Here is a 27,959-nt window from a genome sequence, read left to right on the forward strand (position 1 = left end):
ATATATAATTAAATGTTTAATATATTTATAACAAATTAAATACTTATTTTCAGAAAATATACATATTCTTATGAATGATCTATTTCTCATGTAAGCCAAGCATCTCAATGGACAATGAGTATCAATGTAATAGAAAATGAGCGATCAAGCATTTTGTGCTTTTTAGACTTTTCAAAATAGCGTGTTTTCTGCAATTATTCTGTCCAAATACTCTGAATTATCAAAGCTGCAATTTACAAGTTGGTACTACAATAAAGTACAAACACTAAAAGATTCTAAGGTTCAACATTACAACAGGGAAAATATTGGACTGCAGTCTGCATATTTCTGGCAACCAAAGACTCTAGGAAGAGCAGGCACATCATGACCTTTCCGAGTCTACGATAAAATCGAAGTCTTGTTCTCTGAGTACGACTTTATTATCACGTCGCAGTGTCATATAAGGTAAGGAATAGTGGTAACATGATCCGTCTCACAAGTCCGAAGACAATTCAAATACCTCCAGAGTGCAATCTAGCAATGCGGATTTGAACAGAGGCATTATAAATAAGCCAATAACACAGACTGATGCAACTAAGCATGCTTATGAATGTATGTAGCTAATGTAATGATTGGGAAAAACAAATCTGGCATTGTCTAACAAACACACATGCACAATATTGTTGTCGAGATAATATATGATCCATTAATCCCACCTTGCGGTACCTTAAGATTTCAGGAGAAATGTTTATAACTTAGTTTAGAAGAGGTCTTTTCTGAACTATCCTGCTTTCAAAGATTTAGTATAACTTGGTGCACCTAAACACCAGTAGTCCCACAGAAGAGTAACATGGCCGACAATAACCCGTTACCTTGCTGATAACAAGCAGACACTTAACTTTTTCGAACCCACTTGTTTTAAGCTTCTCTCTGCAGAAACAAACACTGAAGCTACATCAAAGCTCTGTGTGCTGTTATTTCAGGTTTATTTTAAGTTCCTGCAGTAAGACTGAACTAGAATCACGAAAGAAACCCTTGTTGAAGAAATAACATGATCTAAACTAACACCTCGAGGTCTTAAGAGAACTCGTAACAAATGGAGACCAAGAAAACGGAAGAGTCTTACAAAAACTTGAGCTGAAACCAACACTTGAGATCAGCTGATCAGTGATCCTCAGAAGAAGGCAATGCTATGTAGGAGTATGTACTAGTAGATGTAGAGTGGAAACTTGTGAAAGTGTCATATATAAAATGACATTCATGAGCAAATTAAAATGTTAAAAATGTGTACAATGTCAGCAAGCCAGTTAGCACAATGTCAGCCATGTTAGCCTAGCATCAGGTTTGCTGTTCAGGGTGTCACAAAGCCGGCGAACACATTAACATACTCAAGGGAATATCTTTTCTTAGCCTCCAAACAGACATCATTCAAGAAGACACTAATTTCTTGTAACCCCTTAATTTTAGAAGGATGAAATACAACATATGGAAAAGATTAAATATCATATTTGACAAAGAAAATGATTTTAAAAAAAAAAACAAAAGTTCAATGTATATTGCAGTGGGGCTAATGGTAACAATGGTCATCATTTATCCCACAAGTCTGAGCAGTGCTACAATCTTGAGTGCCTCTAGGATCTAGTGTGCAATTTAGCAACTTTACGAGGTACTTCAAGCTCCGTACTTGCAGAGATTCTCGAAACCCATATATTCATGCCTCTGAATCTTCCCAATCATGTTTACTATTCCAACTCCGCCTGTCAAATAATAGAAAGAAGTATGTCGGACAGGGTTAGAATATGTTTCAGAATATGAAATTTTCTGTCTGAATGCACGAGGGTTCTCACCTAATGAGATTGCACTGATGAAGATAGTAGAGGCCAGAATAAAGATGATTATAGAGGCCCTTCCAAGTATGTTAATTACTCTTCTTACAACGTGTTGTCCAACAAAAGCAGCAATAGTTGCCACAAAAACCAAGTAGAGAGCTGGAACAAAGGTAAAAACATCATTAACGAATTTTGAACACATTAAGGCTCCTACTTTCATTATTCTCAACTTAATTTGTGTTTTGCTTGCACCTTTATTACAATTATTCACTAAGATGTTGCTCATGATGTTGGAAGCACATAGTTGCAAAGTTGTATGTGCGCATAAGTTTAAAAAGAATATGCACTTACCATAAGGAACAGGAAAACGCTTTAGAAGGTAATACTCCACAACAGACATTGAAGAGGAGAACATCATCGCAAAAGTAGCTGTGGCACTCGAGACCTAAACGAGGATATGAGCATCTCAAATACTAATTGATAAATGAAATTTACAGGGAATGGTAAGAAACTTCTCAATGACTAATACTGTATCAGTACATCCATTCCAGAACTGGAGATACGATTCTTAATGAAGATTGTTAAGGTGAGTTTTAGAATTTGAAGATCCCTAGAGGTCTATAAGAATCAATAAGTGAGTAGTCAATCTACTTAAAGAAAGTAATTTGGCATATTTATTTCATGTCTAGCATTTGTTAACGAAACCGAATGTAAATGTATCTCTTTCTTCTAAAATGGGAAGAGTTTAGAGATGACAATACTAGATATGTCAGCTTGAAGATCTCGAGAAAACTTATGTCGGTTATTTTGAAATAAATCCAATGATCTTCCATCAGTTCTTTGGCACAAAGGCCAAATACAAGGCTCAAGTTCCTTAATATTTTTCAATTACTCATCAGAAGTGCACATTTCACATGCACTCCAAATGTTTAAAAAAATCTAATAAGCCAAAACATTCAAACTATACTGCATTCGAAATTTCATATATGAAAATAAGAAGGAAACCTTATGGGATATAAAGTTGTGGGCGCAAAATAACGATTTTGTAATCTAGTATTAGTTTCTATAAAAAAAAAACTAGAGTATAGTAAATGAGTATAACTCACCTGTGGAGGGACTCCCAACTCCAAAAATAGTGGGCCCATTATAAATCCTCCGCCAAGACCAAGTAACCCCCCAACTACACCAGCCAGTACACCAAAGAAGCAATAAACAAGCAGCTGCCCAACTGTAAAATTGGTTCCTGATTCTCCCTTGGATGCAATTCTTCTTCTTCCAGTGTACAGGCTAACTGCTTCATACAAAGATACCCCAACAGCAATTGGAACCTACGCGGCAATGAAAATTTCACACTCACATGAACATCTTAATTTCCACAGTGAAAATTTTGAATTCGTAACATTTTTGTTTTGCTAAACCGAAAAAAGGTCTAATGTTTATTGTAACTATGAGAGGTATTCTATTGTAACAATAAACCGTAAATAAAATTTATTAACCGTGGACAAAATATGTAAAATCATACCTGCAACAGGTTCAGCACCCAGTATGCTGTCGAACAATTAGCTGTATAGTTCTGTTCGCAAAAGAAAAACATAGTCAGTCTATATAATAATCATCATCTGAGGAGTAATTGTAATAAGGTAGGTCCAGAAATATTGCGGACAAACCTTAGTAATCTGCACTGCAAGAAATGCTACCCAAACAAAACAAAGAAGGCCAAACTCTTTCCAGCACACATTCTCAAGAAGAGACACCTGACATTGTAATACTAATTAGTATATAGGACCTCTGTCAGAGGAATATCGCTTCTCAGAGCTCACTTACTTCTTCTCTTAAAGAGCTATTTGTCCCATTTTCAGTTTTTTTGTCGGGTCCACCAGGAAGAAGCTTGTAGTCTGCCTCGTCACCTCCATTTCCTGGGAATATTTAGACATGTTAGATTTAGAATCTAGACTACAAAAATTCCAAGTGTATTTAACTGTAAGTATCCTGGGGAACTGTGGAGCAACCTACCATTGTCCTCCCGTCGGTTTGCAGCCTCCTGGAAAAAGAAAAAGGGGCAATAAGTAAGATGTCATAGTGCGACAAAAAATAATAGCATTCTTGATATTACATCACTATAACCTTCTTCAAAATGGTTTCTCCTTTCCAAGTATCAACACCTCTTAAAAAGGCCTTCGTTGATGTACCTGCAAAGCGCAAAGTCGAAAAGACTTAGAGGATGTATGCAAAAGGCACCAATATTTAATACAACAGACCATTAATGCATTACCCAAGAAGAGAACAATTAGCAGAACTGTGACCATCCAATCAGCGAAAAGCACATTGAAAGCAACTCCAATGCTAATACCCAGCATAAGCATAGGTTGGATGAGCACTGCCAAGTCATAGTCGATGATCGGCATATCTAGTGTGGGATGACGTAGCTTAAGGTTATAATAAACTGTCGAGACTGCTGCACCCATGATCATACCTATAGAAAAGACAAAATCACTCTCACTTCTTTATCAAGCTAGCAAGTTCTGAAATTCGTGTGGCATTATTAATAAACATACATAGTACGTTAAAATGCAGCAGATAACAACTAATTTATAGCTAAATTTCTGAAAAGCTTAATTAGAGCAAAAACAATCAATTTCAATGTGCCTCAAAAAATACAGTCACCGTTCAATCTCAAAATTCACAGTATTGCAGCAAGAATCTAGCATTGTTCTGGGTGAAGATGCTAGAATCATAATACATACCTAACAAGTTATATTAATTGTTTCATATTAAATTGGACACTTCACTGTGCCTATTCACCACTAAATACTAAATACTATTGCAGTTGCACGAATTCATTTTTCACCTGTCTAGGTTGTTGAACTCAAATATTAGATATTATGATCACACTTTGGGGTTTAAATAAGATATCTGCTGGAAAGAAATAAAGAAGATATTATTGTGAGGTATCAATGACTTACACTTTGAAATTGCAGTCGCTGATTTTGGATCAAATCCAATAACTAAGGTGAGCATGGGAACAAATATGCCGCCACCACCTACACCGCCTACACTACCAAAAGCTGCTCCACAAAATCCAATAATGGTAGCAACAACAATTTGCCAATTGAATTCCAGATCCTGGAAGAAACAAATTCGAGATTGCATACATTTCAAAAATCTTTAAAATGACATCAGCAATTTAGAATGTCAAACAAGTCAACAACGTGAAACAATAAAATTTAAGTGTGCAATTTCAAGGACATAGACAAACGGCTACAAGAATATTTGAATTCTCGGTCCTGCCATCTTTCAATATACATGCCTGTGCGATATCACAGTTTATGAACTCAAATGTAACTTTTTAAAACACCAAAATAAAAGTAATTACAGGAGTCCACTGTTGCTTTAATTCCATTATGTCGAATAGTAATGCATACATTATTACCCCACACTTGCATACAATCAACATACACCTACACCATCATAATTAAGTCTTGGCCCCTACAACAAGTGCAGAAACACTAATAATGCAATGTAACTTTCCACATTCATCAAACCCATATATTTACATGCATCAATCATGTATGATTTAGCTACTTCAATGAACAAAACCCATTTTAATTGACATCAACATGTCCACCTAATAAAGCTCTGTTTGGCTGCCAACTGCCATCTTATAAGTCCAGAATATCTTAATTGATCCGTGTGTCGAATAATAATTTTCGAGTTACAACTTACGACTTAAAAAACCTTTAAAAAATGTTTGTCATTTATTATTTTTGATAACTTATAAGTTATATGTTATCAGTTCAACTATGCAGAATGATGATAAGTTATGATAACCATTGAACACACAGGCCATGAAAGGCCCACCAAAAAGCATGGTGCACATTAGTTTACAATATACAAATGAGTATTCCAACTTAATAAGCAACATTAGAATAAAGAGTTAGAAAATGACAGATACATAATTGATAAAATTCAAAAAAAAAAAAAAAAGAATCAATAAACCATACCGGCCAAACATGTTGGTACCCTGATTCATTGGATTGCCACAGGAAATTTGCAACCTTGAGAAGATAATTTGTTTCAGATTCATCAGCTGCATTATGATTCAAACCCTCTTTTTTCAAGCCTCTTTCTGCAGAAACAAACACTGCAGCTAAACCAAAGCTCCATATAATCACAACTAGTGATCTCAAAATTCTCCATTTTCCTCCAAAGCCCTCCATTATACTTCAATCCTCAACACTAAATAATTATCCCTGAAAAAAAAATATCATTAGTACTGTAGTACATACACACAACACTTCACTTAAAATCTATCTATCTATCTATCTATCTCTCTCTCAACCCCCCCCCCCCCCCCCCTCTCTCCCCCTCCCTCCCTCTCCCCCACCCTCCCTCTCTGTCTCTCTCCCCTCTCTCCCTCCCTCTCTCTCTCTCTCTCTCTCGCAGTGTGCGTGTTTAGCACTTTAAGAAGAATGAACTAAAGGGCATATTCAAGAATCAAGTAGAAACAGACCCACAAGCTAAAAATCACAATCTAGGCCAAGAAAACAAAAGGGTCATACCAGAACTTGATATGAACAAAAGGGTCTCTCTCCGCTTGATGTACAACAAAACCAGAAATTCAGATCGGTGATTTCAAGAAACGGGGATAAATATTTGTAGCAAGAAAAAGAGTTGACACTTGAAGTGGCAATGCAAAATGTAATGAGCAAATAATAATGCAATGGTATATATAGATAGAGAACACCTTTTCGGTTAAAAAATTAGATAAAATTCGGCTGCTATGAATAGGATTAGCATGTTCTTTATTCATATGGATGACATGAGCTTTTGAGATTTGAGATTGAGGGCCAGGGTCATGTGTTAATATGTGATGGTTATGGTGAGGGACTAGAACTATCGACTTTTAAAATCGAAAATTGCAAAAATTGTAAAAAGATGTATCGAGTGGAACCGCGTCATCATAAATTGAACCGAATAAAACCTTGTAGGAGTATTTGATTCGGGGTTGACATAATTATTGTTCATGATTGTTTAAGGTTAAGAAAAAGTTCCCGTGTATTTCTTTTGTCTCCCTGCCATGGGAGTTTATCTTATATCAATGAAGTGCTTTTCAAAAAAAAGGAGATATAAAAATTTAGTATGAGTTCTCTATATATTTTTTTAATAGAATTAAAGCTTTACTACTTGAAAACAACAAGTTCTTTCTTTTTTATTTCTGGGTGTTGGTTTTTTCATCACAATTTGAAACAATAATGTCTCAAATATTAAATTCAAAAATATTATTCTAAATATATATTTTTTGAAAGAATTATTCCAAATATACTACTTTATAACTCATTTTGAGTTTTTGTAAACTTAAAAAAACGTAAATATTACATGATGTGGAGTTTATTTTTTAAGTTCAAATTCATTGGAAAACGCTCAAAATCTTTGACGTCGGATAATGTAATGTTATGAAGTAACGTTGTTTATCTAATGTTTGAAATTCAAACCCACATAGCATATCCCTTAAATGTTATGTGCAATTTTTTTATTTTTATAAATCTAATACTGCATGATGTAGTGTCTTAACGTGAGATATAAGACTTATTCTCACAATGTGATATTTAGGACATTTCAATTTCGATCCATGCAGTGTCTTAACATGAGATCTATGACTATATTATCACAATGTGATATTTAGGACATTTCAATTTCGATCTTTGTTATTCTAGACATTTTGTCTTATTATGTCTAGAGAATTGTATCGAAATATAATAAAAGTCTCCTTCGTATATGAAAATCTTTCATCTAATTAGAGGGCGTGTAGAAATGTCTCTTGAAAATTTAGATTAAAAATCTTGATATTCGGAAAAAACATCTGAAAGTGAAAAATAAAATTCGTGAATTTAGAAAAAGATATAACAAATTTCATTAAAGAAATTTATTGACTCACTAGAAGTAATGTAAAGATGACCTTGGAAATTTATTCAATTACATTTTAATTACGTAAATGAAAATCAAGTAAAATGTACAAGATTCCCAAATGGAAGAAAAGGAAGATGGAGAGACAAAGAGGAGGAAAAAAGGAATCTAAGGACAGAATTATGTCCGCTAACAACAAAACAAAATCATCATATATGATAAAAAAATTATCAATAATTACACTCCCTCAAAATGTGTATGATAAAAGAAATCACAAAAATTAGACATGTCAAATATAAAAATACACACTAAATACATAAAAATGTAAAAGTGCACACTAAAAACAAAGATTTTAAATTCATGTCAGTACCATGACATCAATTCACACGATTTTTATATTACTAAATGTAAAAATATGTAGAAATCCAATGTGGGTGAACTTGAATTACAATCGTTTAACTCGTTATTCACTCACTCTCAATTGCTGAATTGTAGCAAACAAAATTCAAATTTACCAAATTTGAATATATTATTTTTTTATCATCTTAACATCAATAATAATTTTAGTATTTATCGATCTTTTAATGGATGATAACTTAACATATGCTAGTTGGGGGATTTGATTCACACAATTAGATATTTAAATATTGAAAAAAGTGATATCAATAAAAAGATAATAAAACAAAGATTATGAGTTTGTGATTATTTGAAAACGAAGTGATTTGATGAGAAAGTTAAATCAGAAATTAGTATTTTGCTTGTGAAATGTGCACTTCTGCCTGTAAATAGAATAGTACTTATGTTCATCAGCATTGGTAAATGTTGGCATCAAACTTGATACAACACTTTTGCAAAGTTAAAAACGCTCTTCTTATATTCATGCTCATGTTCCAAATCTCGTCAACCAACTGTTCAGTGTGTCACTCTCATTTTTTTACGTTAGTTCTCATTTTTTTACGTTAGTTTTTAATACGTTTTTTCACGTTCATTTAAAATATAGTTTCATAATATATTTTTTAAATCATTTTTTTAATAAAAGTTTGATGTTTAAACTTTTATTCAAAAAAAGAAAATTTTTAAAAAAAGTTATGAAACTATAATTTATATGAGCCTCAAAATGCGTGCAAACAGTGTACGTAAACTATTTAGAGGAACGGAAGGAGTACGTGAATATTGAGTTTTATATCATGTCATTCGAAAACGTGACATTTTTAATTAAAAAATGAATAATCAAAATTTCAAATTAACTTTTAATCAAAGCAGATGACATGCATTTCTAAAAGCAGAGATTTTAACTTTAAAAAGCAAATGTCGTTTCTCCACTTGTCCGAACGTGTAACGCGTTTATTGTATTTTCGGAAATGCGAATAACACTTTATGGATATGATCGGATATTCACATCCTGTACTTGAACCAGCAGGGACCAGGACTCGGGTTTGTGTAGATTGAATGCGTGTGAATGAGCTGATCGATACCACTACAAGTGATTGATTCGAGCTTGAAATAAGTTATGTGGTCACTAGGGTTAAAAATGGGGTGGGGAAAATGGGGAACCCGCCCCGAATGGGGCAGATCCGCCCCGCTAATATGGGGAATGAGGTAGTGACGGGGAATGATTTTCTGCCCCGCAAAAATATGGGGCAAGTATGGTATTTGTTGAATCCCCGCGGGGATTCCCCGCCCCGCCCCGCATATATTTAATATAAATAAATAATTATATTTAATATAATATATTTATAATATTTAATATTATTATTTTATAATACACAAAATTATAATTTTACAATGTATAACATGTCTCTTTGATTTATATTATATTTAGTTTTTTGCTTTTAATATACATGTCTCGTATATTTTTATTAAATTCTGAAGAAAAAATTAATAAATTTTAAAATAATTATTGAAAGTGTAATATTATAGCAGCGGGGCGGGGCGGGGCGAAATTATATTAAATCCCCGGTGGGGCAGGGATGGGGATTAAAAATAAATCCCGGCGGGGAATGGGGCAGGAAAAATATATATGGGGCGGGGCTGGGAAATGAAGTCCCCGCCCCGAACCCGCCCCATTTTTAACCCTAGTGGTCACAACTTCTTAAATTTTGTAAGAAAAGTTAGATGCTTCCGAAAAAGGTTAAAAAATTAAGAACATTTTGTACTCTATAAAATATTTAATTACAAATAAACATATAAATATTATGTAAAAAAACACTGACATTCTCCATCTATACTTGTATGTATCTTTTATTACTCCCTTCGTTTCTTTTTACTTTGCTCATTTGAAATGTTGAGACTGTTTATAAAATGAGACAAATGATTAATTTACGTCAAATCTATAAGACCAAATATAGCTATGAGTGATCTTGTTGAATTCGTATTTATGGGTATTTTAATACGACAAAGTTTTTATATTTAATATTAATATGAAACTAAAGATATTGATGATAGAAAATGTGCGTTGGTAAACGTGTCCGATGCAAACTAGAAAAGTAATAAGAGACGGAGGAAGTATCATATTAATATAATATATTTTATTTATAACAACTTGAAATAATAATTATATATTCCTTTTAAAATATAGCCCATCAATATTGTCGCTATCATTGAAGTACAAAAGTTTAGAGATTCAACAAGTTGCATATAGATATATATTTCAATTTTAACCTTATAACTACGTACCGCATAACTAATAACGCCGGAGATATTCTAATCTGGATCCCGCCATCTAAAAATAAAATATTTGCTGAATATTTTTGTTTTGGCTCTAATTGTTTATTCAAATTATAATTTTTAACTTACTTTTTCTACTAATCTAAATATGCAAGGGGTAATTTTTATTTTTTATTTTGCTAAATGTGCAGGGGGTATTTAGTACTATCATGTATTTGACTTTTGTTTCCGAAATATTTGAAAGTTAATTATAGTACCATGAATGATAAATTATTTTGAATGAGAGCATCTCCAACCATACAAATCCCTTGGCTAAAAAATGAGTTGGCATTCCAAAATTAAAAAATATAGCCAACGTTCTGAAAAAATAGTACTCCAACTACGTGAACCTGTTGTCTATAATTTTAGCCAACCTCTTATGGACGGCTGAATTTGTCGAACCTCTACAGGTCTGTAAGATATCTGTAAGAAGATTGCACATCATTTATTACCATATTAAACTGATATATTCTATTTTAAAATTTTAAAATATTAATAACATACTATTTTTAAATTATAGCCAACCAATATAGCCAATACCATTGAAGCAAAATGTATTACAGGTTCAGCAAATTTTACATAATGTGTTACAGGTCCAATTTAGCCAACGATTATAACTAACACCGCTGGAGATGCTATGAGTTCATGTCGTTATTAATTATGATAGTGTAGTCCTCATGTTACATTAAAGTTCAGGATAATCTATAAAGTCGTGAGGTGAGAAAATGTCGGAGCTGTTGCTGTTACTGTACGTTAGCAACGAGGGTCTTTTTTGTTTTAATAAATTATTATTATTTCTTAAAAATATATTTTTTTTATCAAAAATAAAAATTTATTCATGAAAAATTAGAAAAAACCAAAACTCTCACCGAGGAGGGAAACAATCTAACTCTCACCAAGGAGAGACTACATCAAACGAAATAAAAATAAAAAATAAACAAATCTTTGGTCCGGTGCGAAATCAAAAAATAAAGGAAATTAGACCGAAAATCCACCTACTTCAAACAAACAGCGAAACCTCTGATAGTTTTAGATCTAAGAATTCTCCTGAGAATAGATTCGAAGCAGAACCACAAAAATAAGAAAAATAACTTACCCGCTTGGAAGAAATATAACGAAATCTCCAATGATTTTAGATCAAATTACATGAGAAGAAGTGTTATTCAAAAATTAAGAAAAAGACTGACTTTCCACCGGCGAAAACCGATAAAAACCCGGACGGTTACTAGTCCGAGAAAAATAGAGTTAAGAGAGGCTAGTGTTTTATATTGGGGCCGTTTGGATGAGCTTAAAATAAGTGCTTATTACTTAAAATAAATAAGTGGAGTAGAAGTTAGAAGTAAGATAAGACTTATAAGTGATAAAAGTGTTTGGGAAATAAGTAGAAGCCCTGAAACAAAAGCTAGCATTCCTAGCTTTTTATAAGTGCTTCTTGACTTATTACACAAACAGTACAAATAAGTGCTCATAACTTATAATCCAGAAGCTGGACTTATAATCTGCAAACAAACACCCACATTATTTTGTGAATTTACCATCACATTCATGCAAATACTGTAAACATATTCCTTCTGGTCCTCCTGAATGACAAAGGCTCGCACGTTAGAAATGAGAAAAATGCAAAGCTATTAATTCCTAACAAGACGGTGATCACTGATCATAACAACAATAAATTTCCCATGTGTATACGTGATGTATGTTTGCCCATTTTTCACACATCACAAATTTATTTTTATTTGACCCGACATAATAAAAATATTCAGCTGGAAACCTACTCAGATGACATATTAATTTATTCGATTATTCAATAGAAGTATCAATATTCTCTCCGTTCCAGTTTTAATTTATTATATTATTTATTTAAAATTCCTCATAATTATGTAATATGACATATTTTTTGAAAGATTATATAATTTTTTTGATCATAATCACTTTCACGTGAAATTGTACAATACCCGTAAAAACTGAGTTCTTTCATTCAAGAAGATTTATCAGAAAAATAATATAATTTTAATAATATTAAATTATTGAAATTCTGATTACCGATTAATGTAACCGCTTTATAACAACTACTCCGCCTAAGATACTATGATTCCGAACCATGGAGAGTAATCCAAATAGATAATTCGAAAATACATAATTCCAAATTTAAAGAAAAAAGAGCAAATACATTTTCGAATCTACAAGCGTGATTACGAAGTAGATCCACAATGGGTAGTAGCTGGTTGAATAAAATATTCAACCAAGTGATTATGATTTATACAGATCTCGGCTTTAGTACCGTGTGCCGCATGATTTGTAATTTTATTTTTGTTTTATTCAAATTTCAACTCAAATCTCCCATGGATCATTTGATTCAGAATTTTGATATCAAATATGGATTTTATTTATGACAAATTCATATACGGTGTTAGATTAAAAAAAGGTTTCTTAAAAACTCATATCTCAAATTCACGTATTCACATGATATGAGATTTCATATTCAAGAATGGAGGTAGATATGAAATTTGGATTTGAATATTTTTTTTTTCATTCAATTTATATCACAGGTCGTTTAGAAATTTGAATTCCATTTCAAATAATAAATTTCAAATAAATTTCAAATAATAAAATTTGAGTTGTCATTTCCAATTCTTAAATTTATACTAATATACGGATTGTCAAAACAGTTTAAACTATCCCACCGACGACAGAAACAGCGTGCCTGTTCTACATCGTCAAATCCAAAAAGTTCCAAGGTAATCCAAGTACAAGCATATCATCGTACAGTGGTCCATATATTTTATTTGAAAAGTTATGGTGATTTAATTTTTAAGAATAATTTTAAAATAACAGATACTAAACACCTCTAAAAAATATTTATATAATGTCATGAAAGTCAAATATGTAAAAATTTCTTCACTGATTTGTAGTCTAATATAATATAATATATTATAATTGTTGAACCAGCTAAATCAAATTAATAATATTTTATAAATTTCAAAAAAATAATATTTCACTAGGCTATCAAAGTCTAAAATTTCGAATCCACATGAAATCATACTAAGCATTTCTAACCCAACACCAAAACACCAAAATAGTGTCACTTTTGGTGTAAAAATTACTCCAATGAACACCAAAATGGTGTTAAAATTACACCAAATGAATTGGTTGACACCAAATTTGGTGTCAAGTGTGATTTGGTGTAATTTTTACACCAAATTTGGAGTTTTTGAAAATGCCTACAATACCCTCACATTTATGAGACAAAACAAATTTATTTTCTTCTACATCCCATTCCACTTATTTTATCTTATGTTTTTTATTTTTCAATCATAATCATTATAAATTTTCTTCCTTTACTATTTAATTCACATTTTTTTAATTTATTCCATAATTTCAATAAAATTATATTTTTATATAAAAAATTAAATAATTAAGTTTTTCTTTTGAATTGGTTGATGAATTTATAATTATTTGAGATTCTTGTTTAGTTAATTTGTTAAAATTCTATGTTAAACAGAGAATATTCCGTTTTATGGGTAAAAAGATTCTTTTTGTTGTAGGATATAGTGTTGATGGGTTAGGAGTGAAATTTTGAAATGATGTAATTTTCACCAAAATGATGTTAAAATTACACTATTTTAGTGTCATGGGTTGGAGATGGTCTAACATAAATCATCAATTCAAATACCCAAAAAAAGTTGTTAACTAGTATTAAAATATAGTCCTATTGGGCTATTATTTTATAAAGAGTATTTATGAAATAAGTCTGGGAAGATTTGCTTCTTTTAAAAGTCGGCATTTTTCTATTTTTTTCATTTTAAAAGTAAGTAGGACAAAATAAATCATAAAATGATCTAATTGAATCGAATCTAATTATGTTGGAAGCAGAAAATTATAAATCGACTGTTCCAGTGTTCCTTATAAACTCCGGAAACTTTCCTGTCACATAATATATTAAAAAAGTAATATTATAATTTTTCTGATTCTATAATATTGCTTTACCTAACGTCACTGTAGTGACGGATATACATGTTGTAAATTTTTAATAATTTTTATTTAAATAACTTATTCTATTCCTGAACTGAATATTCTTCCCCTTTTATGAGCAAGAAGAAGCTTGGTTGTGTGTCATAGCAGTTGTTACGGTGTTTAAAGCTTTGGATTCTGATATTCGATGAACTTTGTCACTTATTAATGAATGACGAAAGCGAAATAACACCAACAAAGAGGACGAAGACAATATGACATTTCTCATGAATTAACCTTTGTTTGGCATTCGGATGAGCGTTGAATTTTCAATTTTTAGTTTCTCATTTCTTTCCGTACTTAAATTTTGAACATCTTTGACGGGGATTTGAAATTTCCTGATTTATTATAAAAATTTTGATTAGATTTTAAAAATATTTTATCAAAATTATATTCCGACTTAATAAACATTTTCCAATTTATTAAATTTTATCTAAATACATATCTGATAAATCGTGAATCAGTACTTCAATTGATCAGTTCCGATTCCTTATTTTTAAGATCATGTCTCAATAATAAACTTTATTTATGAAAAAAATTGACGACCATTATGTATGATATGAAAATGTTTTGATTTCTGATTCGGATCCTTTGAGTTTTTTTCGGGGGATGAATCTGAATACCGAGGGTATCTGCCTGACTTAAAATTGTGCAGAGGTATCCATTTTGGAATTCGCATTATTAGGAGCCACGACAAATATTTGTTTTTATCCGTTTGTTTATTGGGCTGCACTGCTGTGCTGCTTATCTATTACAGTCAGCTTCTATCATCTATCACTCTTTAAATAAGTCAAACCATTCAAATAATTCACCAGATTTTCATTTTGTAACTTATAATTTATTTTTAGATGAATATGGTCTTAGAGATTCCTCTTAACACTTTTAATCAGTTAAATATAACAATTATTATAATAATATCATCAAAATCTATATACATGAATAGAGATACTTTCAAATTTGTTTTGTATTGAAATGATGTTGGAATTAGGAATTAAAAAATAGAATAACTGAAATATACTATTAATTATTTTCCACCAAATATTCAAATAAGAATTTTTGTTTATCAATGTATCGAATTGGATCAAGTTACTGTCAGCAGTTTCTATGATTAAGTGCTCTTTGTGTAAATTTATGATTTATAATGATTTATTGTGATACATTTAATTTGTTCATTTGAGTAATTTTATATTGTGGATGACTTATGACTTAATAAAAATATAATAATAAAAATCAATTTGATTGGTTAGTTAATTGAGTGACAAAATTAATTTTTCATTAGAAAAATATAGTTATTCGAAAAAATATATCCTAATTTTCTCTTTGAAACAGTTTCCGACTTATTTTAATTTAAATCAGTTTATGATTTGTTATAAATATATATATTTTTATGTTTAAAATTGAAAATAACTTAAAATTCTGAATATAAATCCTACCAAACATGCTCTGGGACTGAGTTGAACATAAGTGTCACGTTTGAATGGACAAGTTGAGATTCCTTCATTTCATTTTACCTAAAACATAAAATATTTATAGTCGTCTATTGTACTCTAGATCTTGATTAAGACTTTAAAACCTTCCCCCTAAACAACTCCATTAAAGACACATAATTCACTTAATTAGTCCAGCAATGAGTTGCTACTATTTTGTACTATAGTTTGAATGCATGAGAGATCAGATCTCGCTATCAATCTACCATTAATTAATCATCTTTTTGCATGAATTATTGTGATCTAATTTACACACCATGTGTAACTACGTTCTTAAAATATTAGCTGATAGAAGTTTTATACACTATTTTCACCAACTAAATATATTCAGGTTCCGCTTGATATTAATGTTGTTAGATAACAATACAAGTATTTGTTGAAAAGTATGTGAATAACTGTTTTATAAATTTAAATCTTGCGATTACGGGTTGGTATTCCGGACAATAATTTTTAATTCAAAAGGTATATTTGATTTCTATCACAATACTTTTTATAGTGATAATTTTTCTAACAATAATTATTTTAACAATACACCGATTTTTAACCGCACACTCCAAATATATTCTTATTCTTAAATAATAATATAACAAGATTCTCGAACCAGTATACAAGATTCTCGCATCGGTATACAAAGGATTTTTGAGATGATTCAAACACGTGAAGTAAAAGACCTGAGGAATTTTCAAAGTCTGGAACTTTTAAATAAGAACAAAACTATGTTCAGACTCAAAGTGTCAAGAGGCATGCCATGAGGAGATTCGTACCAAATCCAATAATTAGCTATAAGCCCACAAGGCAGGCCAAGAGTTGCAAACTTGCAATACAATCTAATCTATTTTTCTTTTTCTTTTTCTTTTCTTGAAAGTGTCAAGAGCTATGTCTCAATCATTATAACTTCTTTTATAGAGTATAATTTTTTTACTCGGATCGACTCTGTTCATTGAACTCGTATAACTAAAAGCTGAGAGATATGGAAGACTACTACAAGCTGAGAGACACAGATTAATATAAACCACTAAATATGAGCTCAGCAATTCATAGTCTCGCGGCTTGCTCAACATCTTTGTAAATCGTATACCTTCCGGTTTTAGATGTAGATAATACAAATGCAGTTGAGACAAGTCACAGAATAACTAGTTTGAAGAAATAACTTGGCCATCCGAAGATATAATGCACATGTTATATTTACACAGCAGCAGTTTATAGATTTTGTCCCTAGATAATTTATGAAATAGTGATAAGAATTACATAATTTAGTAAAGTCTGAGAATAGTCGAGGACATAGTGGAAGCTTTATAAAACTAATGCAACTGAGTCCCTACTTTCATCCCTATTTACAGCACATAAAGCATGGCATATTGCAGTAATTTGTTATCGTTATATCATAAGCTTCCTTGTCAGCTCAGAAACACTACTGTGCAAGAGTGTGCATTCTGATTATATGCTCGGAACTGACCTTGAGATGGCTGGCAGCTTATCAATTGCATTTTTGTCCCGAATCTACAAGGACGGTGCATGGATTTTGTAGCAGACCATAAGGTGCTCTCGTGTAAAGATTCAGCTTCTCTCAGGACCATCCTTCTACCTTTCAATGCACCATCTGACAATTTTGCGTCATATCCAAAAGAATTTGGTATTTGTAACAAATTCTTGTAAGATTCAGTGATTTCTTCTTTCTCCGAACTTTTTTGTAAGCTTCTCATCAGTATATCATCCTCCATTTGATGAAAACTATCCTGATCTTTTGCACCATTGTATATTCTACTATCTTCTTTCGTTAGTCCACTAGATCGCCAGCAATTTGCAACCAGATGCAAAGTAGTGTCCTCTGGCTCGACGTCAAATTCTTTCATAATCTGGAGTACTTCTTCAGCTTTCCATGGCTGCTTAGCTTCTCCATATCCTGAAATCAACGTTTCAAAAGTCTTCAAGTTGGGAGATATTCCATAATCGTGCATCTTCTGAAACATTTGTATTGCATAATCCATTCTGCCAGAACTACACCACCCACTAATGACTGTAGTATATATCACTACATTTGGGGAAACATTTGATTTAATCATGGCACTTAGGACTTCTTCTGCTTTCTCGGGTTCCTGTGCACGGACATAACCTTTTGCGAGAATACTGTATGCATGTGTGTCGGGTTTGATTCCAGCTTTCACCATGTCATCAAAGATTTCCCTACATTTATCCATAAAACCCGCGGCACTCCAGGCGTTCATGATGGTGCTGAAACTTATCACATCTGGCTTAACACCAAATTCTTCCATCAAAGTTAAAACCTGTCAAAGCAATGATCTTTTCTCAGTTTCTCCAAAAAAAAGTAGGCTCAGTCTCTAGGTAACATAAAGAATAATTTTGAGCCTTGTGATCGATAGGAGAAGACATTTTGAAAGACTATTTTGCATTGTTCTCTAAAGATTGACGCAAAGCAATAATGGAGTACAAGATGAAGGCAAAACTAAAGTAGATATGCAGACTAAGGAAATAGTTTTTTCATTCAGAGTGGGAAGGCAAGTTTTGTTTAACCTGTAGGATCACCTGAATCACAGTGAAGTACTTGATAACTCATACAGTTACTGTTAGAAAATTAATGAACTCCTGGTTATATTGGGTGACAATATTTTATCAGATTTGGACCGTTTATAGTAATCGCTGATACTTGATCTATATCATGTCTCATCTAAAATGTTTAAGGTTTGAACAACTAAACAAATCAAAAAGAGAAAATCTGCACATATTATTACCCTGCAAGAACACCTATATTCAATAAACTACAAAAGTAAAAGTTTTAAACTACAATATTATACACTTCACAAAACAAGGCAATCAGCACTAACCTCATCAACTCCTTCTCTATCCTTGGCATCCAAAAATCCTTTAATCAAAGAATTGAATTCTACAAGATTAGGACGAACCCCGAAATCCCTCATCCTGTACACGAACCCCAGGGCATCATTCATTTTACCTTCTTTGCAGAAACCACCTATAATGATACCACATGTCCGTTCATTTGGGCATACCCTGTTCTTTTGCATCTCTAATATTATCCCTTCAGCCAGTTTGGTCTGTCCATATTGTGCATAGGCAGATAATATTGTGTTGTAAGTAATTATATCAGGTCGTAAGCCCGAAGCTAACATTAAGCGTACCACATTCCAGGCCTCCGCAGTGTTATTCTTGTTACACCATGCTCTGATGAGTACATTGTAAGTCCTCAGATTAGGTCTTACATTATCCTCTCTTGACATAAGCTCTAGCACTTTCAAACCTTCTTCCGGCTTGCCAGCAATTCCATATCCTTTAATTATAGTGTTAAAAGTGCTTGTACTGAGTCTAATTCCACTCTTCTTCATCTTCATTAGATGTTTCATGGCTTCATCCATGTTCCCACATTCAGCAAAAGCATTAACAACTGCATTGAAGAAAACGGAATCGGGCTGCATCCCATTATCTTCTACATGCGAGATGATGGAGTGTATAAAGTTAAAGCGCTTCTGCATAGTACACGCAGCTAATAGGGTTGTGTAGGTTATAAGGGATGGCTTATGTCCTCCTTTTACCAAACTATCAAATATCGAGAGAGCTTCTTCCGGCTTTCCCCTTTCTGTCAAAATATTCATTAACTTTGTTTTTGAGCGAACAGTACGACAACTTACTTTTCCTAAGCAAAAGGTACAGAGAATAGACTCTGGATGTGGGGAAAACTGGATCCAACCATCTTGATTTTTTCTCTGTCAGCCAAAAAAAAAAATAACATATCTAAGTGATAATCTTTTGTAAAACAGGAAGAAGTTAAATTCTGGGCCAAATAATGAAATATGATAATTCACTATTAAGGAGCTAGAAGTAGAGTTTGAGGCATGCATACCAACTATTTCATTAACAATAATAAAAAAAACAGAATCAATGCTTTTATGATTAAAAAGGATTTTAACATATAACCAATACAATAAGTAATCAGAGACATGAGAATAATATATAAAAATGATACAAAATGATAAAAACAATACAAATATAAAAGAGAATGAATTACTCATAAACTCTTATTCTTCTCAATCCAACTAAAGGTCCAGATGATGTACAAAAGCAAGTATTCCAAATTGTAGACTATCCTAGCAGTTTGGACTTTGAAGCGAAGTTAGTCGAATAAATCGAATACACACACTGACGCACATTATAATATATACATAACAATAAACGGCTAAACATAGACACCCACTCACAACTAAAACAATCTTTACCTTGATTGGTGACAACTGAATCAATTCATTCCTGTTAACTGCATTACCCCCATAATGTCTGCCAGCAGCCCTTGGGTGAGCCTTGCGATTAGTAGACTCTCCCATGAAAAGCACAAGATTTTAAATATATATTTGTTGTTTGTATGCTGGCTCAACTTCCACCGTTCTAAAGACCAAACCTGAGATTCACTTCACACTTTCACAATCTTTCCCCCGTTCCTTATGAAATATATATGGTATACAAAATTAAAACAAAACAGATCTCATATACAAGCAAATAACCAGCATCCAATTTTCTCATACAAAAAAAAAAGAGCATATATTATAGTCAGAAACTACATTTTTTTTAACGAGGCTGGCTCATTGTATACAATGGTTTTCATACTTCCAGCTTAATACAAGAGCACACATGCACAGAAGATTGCGGCCTCTTATTAATATGCTCTTTGAAAGAAGAAACAAGTGGGATATATTTATGCAACTAATGGGATTTAACCCAACAGAGGTAATCACACTTTAAAAATTAAATTCAAGCATTTGGTTCGAGACTAACAATCTCCATATCCACATATAAAACACGATACCACACATGGACTTAACTTTATTATTTAATCTCTTATAGACAACTTAATGAAAATTACTGAGCATTGTAATTTGTGAAATGGACATTGCTAGTGCTTAGTAGTAATGCATTAAATAATTAAATCACTGGATATACCAGATACTCACAAAGAATTGCTTTCCCTAGTCTTTTAATATTTTCATGAACAGAAATAGTTTCCGTAATGATGTTCAATATCATTAATTCACACTCTTGTAATCCTTAGCATTCTAGCCATACAGATACCACCCTATCCTCTTGGTACAAGACAGAGGGTTCGAGCCTGGTGTCCCTATTCGAGTTTCACCAGTATGGTTCCCGGTCATAAGCCAAAACTGCAGAAAATGCTCGCCTTTCAACAACAAAAAAACCACTATACAACAACTAATTTGGAAGTCAGGACTAAAAATATATTCAATCTTTGAAATTTTTAACTATAAAATCGAAACCCAAACTTCACCATCAAAATCATAAATTCCAAATTAGAACCCAATTCTCATTATCTTTCCCCCACTCCACATAAAAATTACAATCAAACCTGTTCAAATGTTTCAAATATCATCAATTTCCCATCACACAGAAGTGATTAACAGCACAATTTCAACACAAGAACATCAAAACAACACAAACTGGAGATGGGTTTTCAAATTCATCAATCAAACTACAAGAAAGTTACAATCTTGAGAACAAAAAGAATAGATACATGTCCATACCTGTTGAGCTTGAAGATGGGCTTGGGTGCAAACACAGTGATAGTACTAGTATAGTGTGTGTATATGTAATAATAAAAAAAGTGCAGAGTATTTTTATTGACACACAATTTGAATTATCTTATCTACAATGCAAGATAGTGTATTGGGTTGGATTTCTCAAAATTCATTGTGTATACTGGATAATGGGAATTTGTGAGGCTGAGAACAAATAGGGGAAACTTCAAGGTTTTTTTTTTTTTTTTTTTTTTTCTAAATTAAAACTTCATGCTCTTTTGTATAAACATATAAAAAAAATGATTACTCTCTGTGTTTTCTGTTTTTTATGTTTTGACCAACCACTTAATATAATTATTTTTAAAATATTTTTTCGGAATTCAATTAATTTTTAACTATTTTTGTTAAAAAATTGAAAATAATAATTCGACGACACGATCAAAGACATTTAAATATGTACAAATTTTAGGCGTCATAAAAATAGAGAGAATAATATTTTTTTGCTTTAATAATGATTTAAAAAATTCCATTTTGATTATCAATATAGTAAAAATTCTGTACAATAATATTATATAAACATAACTTTAGACATGGAAACAGAATATATAAAATTGATGTCTACACCTGAACAGTAAGAATTGGAATAAAATGTGGTTTTTAAAATTCAGAACTGAATCTGCATAAAATTAATTCATCCACTCTTTAATAAAAATCAAATATATATTATGTTTTTCATAAATTAAAAACATATTGATATTTGAATAAATAAGATGGGTTAAAAACTCAGCACGGTCCAACTTATAGCCTAGTTATTTAAGTGAAAGTCCAACTGGATTGGAAAAATATAAAACCGATTAGTTTATGAGAGATTCTGAATTTATCAAATTTTTTATGTATCTCTGGACCAAAGTAACGAGAGAAAAAAAAGTAGGTAACATAGTGAGAAATAGTAGGTGGGTAGTTTTTTTTTATTTTATAAAATTTAACTATTTTGAGAAAGTTTTGAAATGAATTGAGTGATACATAAAAGAAATTGCATAGAATTAAATGAGATTGACGGAGTATCGCATGTGAGTATAATTCAACTCATAGACCGTAATCTTTTTAGAGTTATTCCCTTCTTGTTTTCTTCTATAATTTTCTTTCAAGTTAAAAATTTTAGAACCTGATCAATTTTATCTTAGGTACTCAATCATGTATGATTTAGAATTATAAAATATTTTTAAATTCTCTATGTTGAAATTTTATCAAGAATATAAGACTTGAAGGTATTTAACTTAAAGATGTATTTTCAGAAAAATATTTTATTTTTATTAATAATAAAACTTTCAGAATTAAGTAACTTGAAATATTGTGATATTTCCATAACATGAATTTATCAAATAAAGTAGCTAGGATGTTCCAATGACAGTCTTAAAGAATATAAAGCATACATGCTGAAAAAGTAGTCTTGGTAGAATTTCTCTAACAATATTCTTATATTTTATATTCAATTTAACATAAAAATAAACTTAAAATTATCAAAATTAATTTATATTATCATATCAAGCAATTTAATCAGAATTGTTAAAACATATTTTTAGGACGGATCAAGAAAAATAGAAGTATGTGTTTAGAACTCCTACTTCTTATTGCAAAACAGGCCCTATATTTTGCTCTATCCAATATGCATATGCTTAAGCATCCATCCCCCACTCAAAAACTATAATCTTTTTCCTTTGTTTTAAAAGGTCATCATGATGCCAAGGTTACGGTCATTTTATAACTGAAGCAAATACACTCTGATCATGTAGGAAGAAGCCCAGACGCAAAGATCCAAGTTGATAGCTCAAAAACTGTGACCGGACTGGTTCACATAAGAAGCTGTCACAACAACAAGTAACTCGTGAGTGAACAATAAAAACCTATGTTACTCGGACTTAGTTAGAAGTGTGTGTCAGACTTGATACACTACAAGAAAATTGACTAAAAGCGACCAACTAAAAGCCACCAACAATAAAAGCCACCATTATGGGTCGTTTTTAGTAAGAATACAAATTTTAATAGACTGAGTAGTAAAAGCGACCGCTAATGGTAGCTTTTGTATGTGGTAGCTTTTGTTTGGTCGCTTTTAAATACAAAAGCGACCAATAATGCTCTGCGGTCGTTTTTAATTTTTTTTAGTAAAGGCGGGAAGATTCCCGCCAACCAATAACACTAACTTTTGTATGTGGTAGCTTTTGGTTGGTTGCTTTTAAATACAAAAGCAACCAACAATTGTATGTGGTGGCTTTTAATTTTCTGAATAGTAATTATGATATAAATATGATAATTCTCCTAATTTAGTCATTTACGATGATTTTAGATTGAATTTAGTTACAACTAAAATAATAATTAATGAAATATAAATTACTTATAAAAATTGAGATAAAATTGTGATTTGAATTGTGAAAGTTGTGTATCATGTTTTTTAAAATAAATATCAAAAACTAATTTTTTTTATTCTTTGTAAGATAAAAAAAATTCAAGATAAATTTAAAATTTATTGAAATTTTAGGAATATGACTAAAATATATTGATCTTTACATCTGTAAGTTAAGATCACTATAATTATTTCAAAAAACTCGAACTGCCAAATCAGGAGTATACACCATTTCTACGTAACAGTCAAATTATCATTTGACTGTTAAAATCTCAAGTCATATAAATTTAATTTTTGTTGAAATTTTAGGAATATGACTAAAATATATCGAATCTTGACATCTATAAAGTTGGATCGTCGATAATTATTTTATAAAAAATTCAAACTACCAAATTAGATACACCATTCAGATGCAATAATCAAATTACGAGCTTATTGTTAAAATCTCAAATCATATAAATTTAAGATTTATTGAAATTTTAGGAATATAACTAAAATATATACATATTCACATCTATAAGGTTGGATCATTATAATTATCTTTAATAAAACATAAACTACCAAATCACGAGTTTACACCATCTAAATGTACAATAGTCAAATTATCAGTTTACTGTTAAAATCTAATATCATATAAATTTAATATATATTGAAATTTTTGGGATATGATTAAAATATATGGACCTTCACATCTATAAGGCTGGATCATCAATAATTATTGTTAAAAAAAATTAAAACTATCAAACAAGGAGTATACACATTTTAGAGGTAATAGTCAAATTATCAGTTGACAGTTAATATCTCAAATCATATAAATTTGCTATTTATTGAAATATTAAGAGTATGAGATCTTAACATCTATTATGTTGGAAGATCAATAATTTTTTTTTTTAAATTCAAACTAGCAAACTATAAATATACACCATTTAGATGTAATAGACCAATTTTCAGTTGATAGTCGACATTTTTAATAAATTTGAAACTTTAAGTAAAATATATTAATCTAGTCATCCATCTTTAAAACCATGGACTAAAATATAGTTAGAATCAATTGTTAAATTAAAAATTATATATCAAAATCTTGTGATAATTGATTAAAATTTCATGAAATATATGAATATTTTGGGTATTCAAAAGAAGTTAGATTTTTTTTATTAAAGATAACTTATTTATAAACAATCTGTTGGAGTTATTAAAATATTAATTCAAAAAGTTTACCATTTTTTAAAATATTATATTAGTGGTTCCAAAAGTACTCAAGAATTTAGAAAACTTTAAGATTCATAGAAATTTTCTAACTTAAACACACTAACATTTTTTTATACCCCTTAGAGCAACTCCAATGCAATGCTATACTTGGTTCTATTGCTATATTATAGCATCAAAAGTAAAAAAACTCAACTCCAAAGGGGTGCTATATTTGGATGCATCCATGCATGGATGCATCCTTGGTTCTATATTTGAAACCAAGGATGGATCCATCCATGTTGCCACATCATCAATAACTAGAAATTGGAGTGCAAGTTTTATTTTAGCACCAAAAAACACTTTTTGGTGCAAGTTTGAAACTAGTTATAGAACTTAGCATTGGAGTGCAAGTTTTATTTTAGCACCAAAAAACATTTTTTGGTGCTATATTATAGCAATAGCAATAGATATATAGCATCTAGCATTGGACTTGCTCTTATATATCTCAGAATTTCTCTTACAATATCTCTCTCGCTCTGTGTCTCAAAACCTCTCAGAAAAAACACATTCTCCATCCCGCCTATGGCACCCGCAGATGTCACCCCGCATCGACCTCCGCCTCCTCTCCCAATCCGAGCTCTTCTCTCTCCCTATGCTCTTCCTCTGCCCTTAAAACTCACTAAAACGAAATCGTCATCCCCAAAATCGACGGTCCCGTTTTTAATGAATCCTCCACGGCTGCGATTTTAGTTTGTAGAAGTAGGGTTTGAGATAGGTACAGCCGCAGATTGTTTTCAGTGAGCAAGTTATAGGCGGCCCTGGTGCGCACGCAACCTGTTCGATGTTTTGTCTCAGAGAATCAGGGGTTTAAATTGGGGCGTTTTCAGAATTAGGGTTTTACTTCGCTTTTATCTGGTATGACTTCGATTGGTCGATTTTCATGATTTTATAAGTTATGTGGCTTCGATTATGATGTTTTTACAATTAGGGTTTCGTATGTTTCTATACGGGTTTCATGTTCATGTTTCGATTTGTTGATTTCTTATTTTTCGTGTTTGTCGAATTATTATTTGTGTGGATTTCATATTTGTAGATTGTGTCTCAGAATGTGTATGTGTGTATGTAATCCCCTGTTTTTTTCTTCATTTTTTCAGGTTTGAACTTCAAGAAGGTCTATGTTTAATGTTGAGTTCTTGAGGTCAAATTCTGATAATTTTTACTTTTTATACAAGTATTGTTGTTTGTATTAGATTTTAATTTGGGATTAATCTTATTGCAGGGGCTGCTTAATTCACTTGACTTTATAATTAACACTGCATCCGGAGATATTCCTTTCGATCAGTGCTTATCTCTTCTCAAGAGAGGGTGTCCAGCATTAAGTTGTCTAAAGCTATTAAGCTAATAATAAAGCAAAGGAGGAAACTGTGTTATTACTGTGAATTATTTACGGATGTATGACAACTTCCCCTCTCCCAGTATATGGATACATAGCTTATTTGAATGGTTGGATGATTTGTCGAGTTGTGCACTAAAATAAACAGGGGTAGCAACAACAAAAAAATTCTGTTTTTTTTTCAAAAATAGCCATATAAAAGCGACCGAAAAGAATTGTGGTCGCTTTTCAAATTCCACCAATATTGGTTGAATTTATTTTGAAAGGGCGGGAAATTCAAAATAAGGCCAAAAAATTGAATTGGTTTAAAGTAATTTATTTTTTAACAAAAGCGACCAGCAAAGTGGTAGCTTTTATATAAAAACGACCGAAATCGATAAAAGCGACCCTCTTCAAAGCTACCAACCATTTCCGGTCGCTTTTAATCATTTTTCTTGTAGTGATAATATTATGATGTACATGTTTTTAAGTTTTAATCTAAAATAAGTGTTGGAGTCAAAGTTAATTGTGTTAGAATCGCAGTCAATATAGATTGACGTTAATCAAACACAATAACAAGCACGCAAGTAAGGAACACATGCAATAAACGTGGAAACCTCTCGTGGGAGGGTAAAATCACAAACCATTAAATAAGAATTTATTACAAGATTGGAGTCACACCTTACTCACACTCTAAAATACTGACAATTCAAGTATCAACTTGGAGGAGGGTTTTTCTTTCATGATCATTAATCATGATTTGGTGAGTTTTTCTTTCATGATCATTAATCATGATTTGGTGATATATCTCTTGCAACTTCCATTACGCTACTAGGTTGTCTTTTCTGGGATTCGATGCAGTGAGTTTTGACAAAATCAGGGTCTGATATGATTGCTAACCATGTTTTGCAAACTGATTTGCATCGAAGGAGTGTTGCTACAGGTAACAAATAAAATGTTTTGTGAGAAGACATGATTAGGAGGGATTCGAATAATGTAACTATATATGGTAGATAAATAGCGGATCTTACAGCATCTTCGAGGGGAAGAACATGCTCAGTGGGCGTATCAGTGTTGCATTCTGCCATTTTTCCAATGGGAGCCTCTTCAATCTCCTCATTCTGGGAATCCTGATTTTTTTGAAGAAGGCAAGTAGAATGAAAAAGGTGAAGGCAATGGACTTGACGAAGCAGATTTCCGTCTTCGTATGCGCCTGGGGCATATGCAACACCATACCTATGACTAGCAGAGCAAAATATGAGTTCATTAGATAAATATAGCTTCATCAAAACTGATAATGAACATCTAGGTTTATAATTCTAGTGAAAATAAAAGTTTACAATGTTCTGCTAAAGCACTACAATGTTCACATGTTCTCTTGGAAGCTAGGAGAAGTTATGATTGTCCTCCATTTTCAATATTGTTTATTTTTCGGTGACAGCAGAAAGTTTGCAACAATATCTGCAAGCACGACATAATTAAAATTAAATAAAAAAATATTACCAGCATAATATGTTGTCATGTATC

The 27,959-nt window shown here is 31.7% G+C and overlaps 2 protein-coding genes and 1 long non-coding RNA gene across 4 annotated transcripts; 1 reads left to right on the forward strand and 2 right to left on the reverse strand.

Moving 5' to 3' along the window:
• Positions 1–1,364: 1,364 nt before the first annotated feature.
• On the reverse strand, positions 1,365–6,683 carry LOC108205022 (sulfite exporter TauE/SafE family protein 3). Its single transcript, XM_017374768.2, has 13 exons — positions 6,368–6,683; positions 5,810–6,058; positions 4,772–4,931; positions 4,081–4,281; positions 3,933–3,997; positions 3,822–3,849; positions 3,633–3,724; positions 3,476–3,562; positions 3,331–3,381; positions 2,915–3,136; positions 2,160–2,253; positions 1,827–1,967; positions 1,365–1,736 (listed from the first exon to the last, which is right to left on the reverse strand). The coding sequence occupies exons 2-13, from the start codon at positions 6,023–6,025 to the stop codon at positions 1,651–1,653; spliced, it is 1,443 nt and encodes a 480-aa protein (XP_017230257.1). The 5' UTR covers positions 6,026–6,058; positions 6,368–6,683; the 3' UTR covers positions 1,365–1,650.
• Positions 6,684–17,078: 10,395 nt separating this feature from the next.
• On the reverse strand, positions 17,079–21,621 carry LOC108204988 (pentatricopeptide repeat-containing protein At5g25630). 2 transcript variants are annotated; one of them, XM_017374721.2, is made up of 4 exons: positions 21,478–21,621; positions 20,164–20,342; positions 18,760–19,653; positions 17,079–18,201 (listed from the first exon to the last, which is right to left on the reverse strand). In XM_017374721.2, the coding sequence occupies exons 2-4, from the start codon at positions 20,266–20,268 to the stop codon at positions 17,314–17,316; spliced, it is 1,887 nt and encodes a 628-aa protein (XP_017230210.1). In that variant the 5' UTR covers positions 20,269–20,342; positions 21,478–21,621; the 3' UTR covers positions 17,079–17,313. The 2 variants fall into 2 exon arrangements, with proteins under 2 accessions (XP_017230210.1, XP_017230211.1); XM_017374722.2 differs by having other exon boundaries at positions 20,164–20,382; positions 21,478–21,615.
• Positions 21,622–25,558: 3,937 nt separating this feature from the next.
• LOC108201087 (uncharacterized) lies at positions 25,559–26,561 on the forward strand. The gene is made up of 3 exons (XR_001802880.2): positions 25,559–25,975; positions 26,215–26,258; positions 26,340–26,561. It is a non-coding gene; the product is annotated as an uncharacterized LOC108201087 (long non-coding RNA).
• The last annotated feature ends 1,398 nt before the right edge of the window (positions 26,562–27,959 follow it).

The sequence above is a fragment of the Daucus carota genome, chromosome 1 (genome assembly GCF_001625215.2).
Source record: "Daucus carota subsp. sativus chromosome 1, DH1 v3.0, whole genome shotgun sequence".
NCBI lineage: Eukaryota > Viridiplantae > Streptophyta > Magnoliopsida > Apiales > Apiaceae > Daucus > Daucus carota.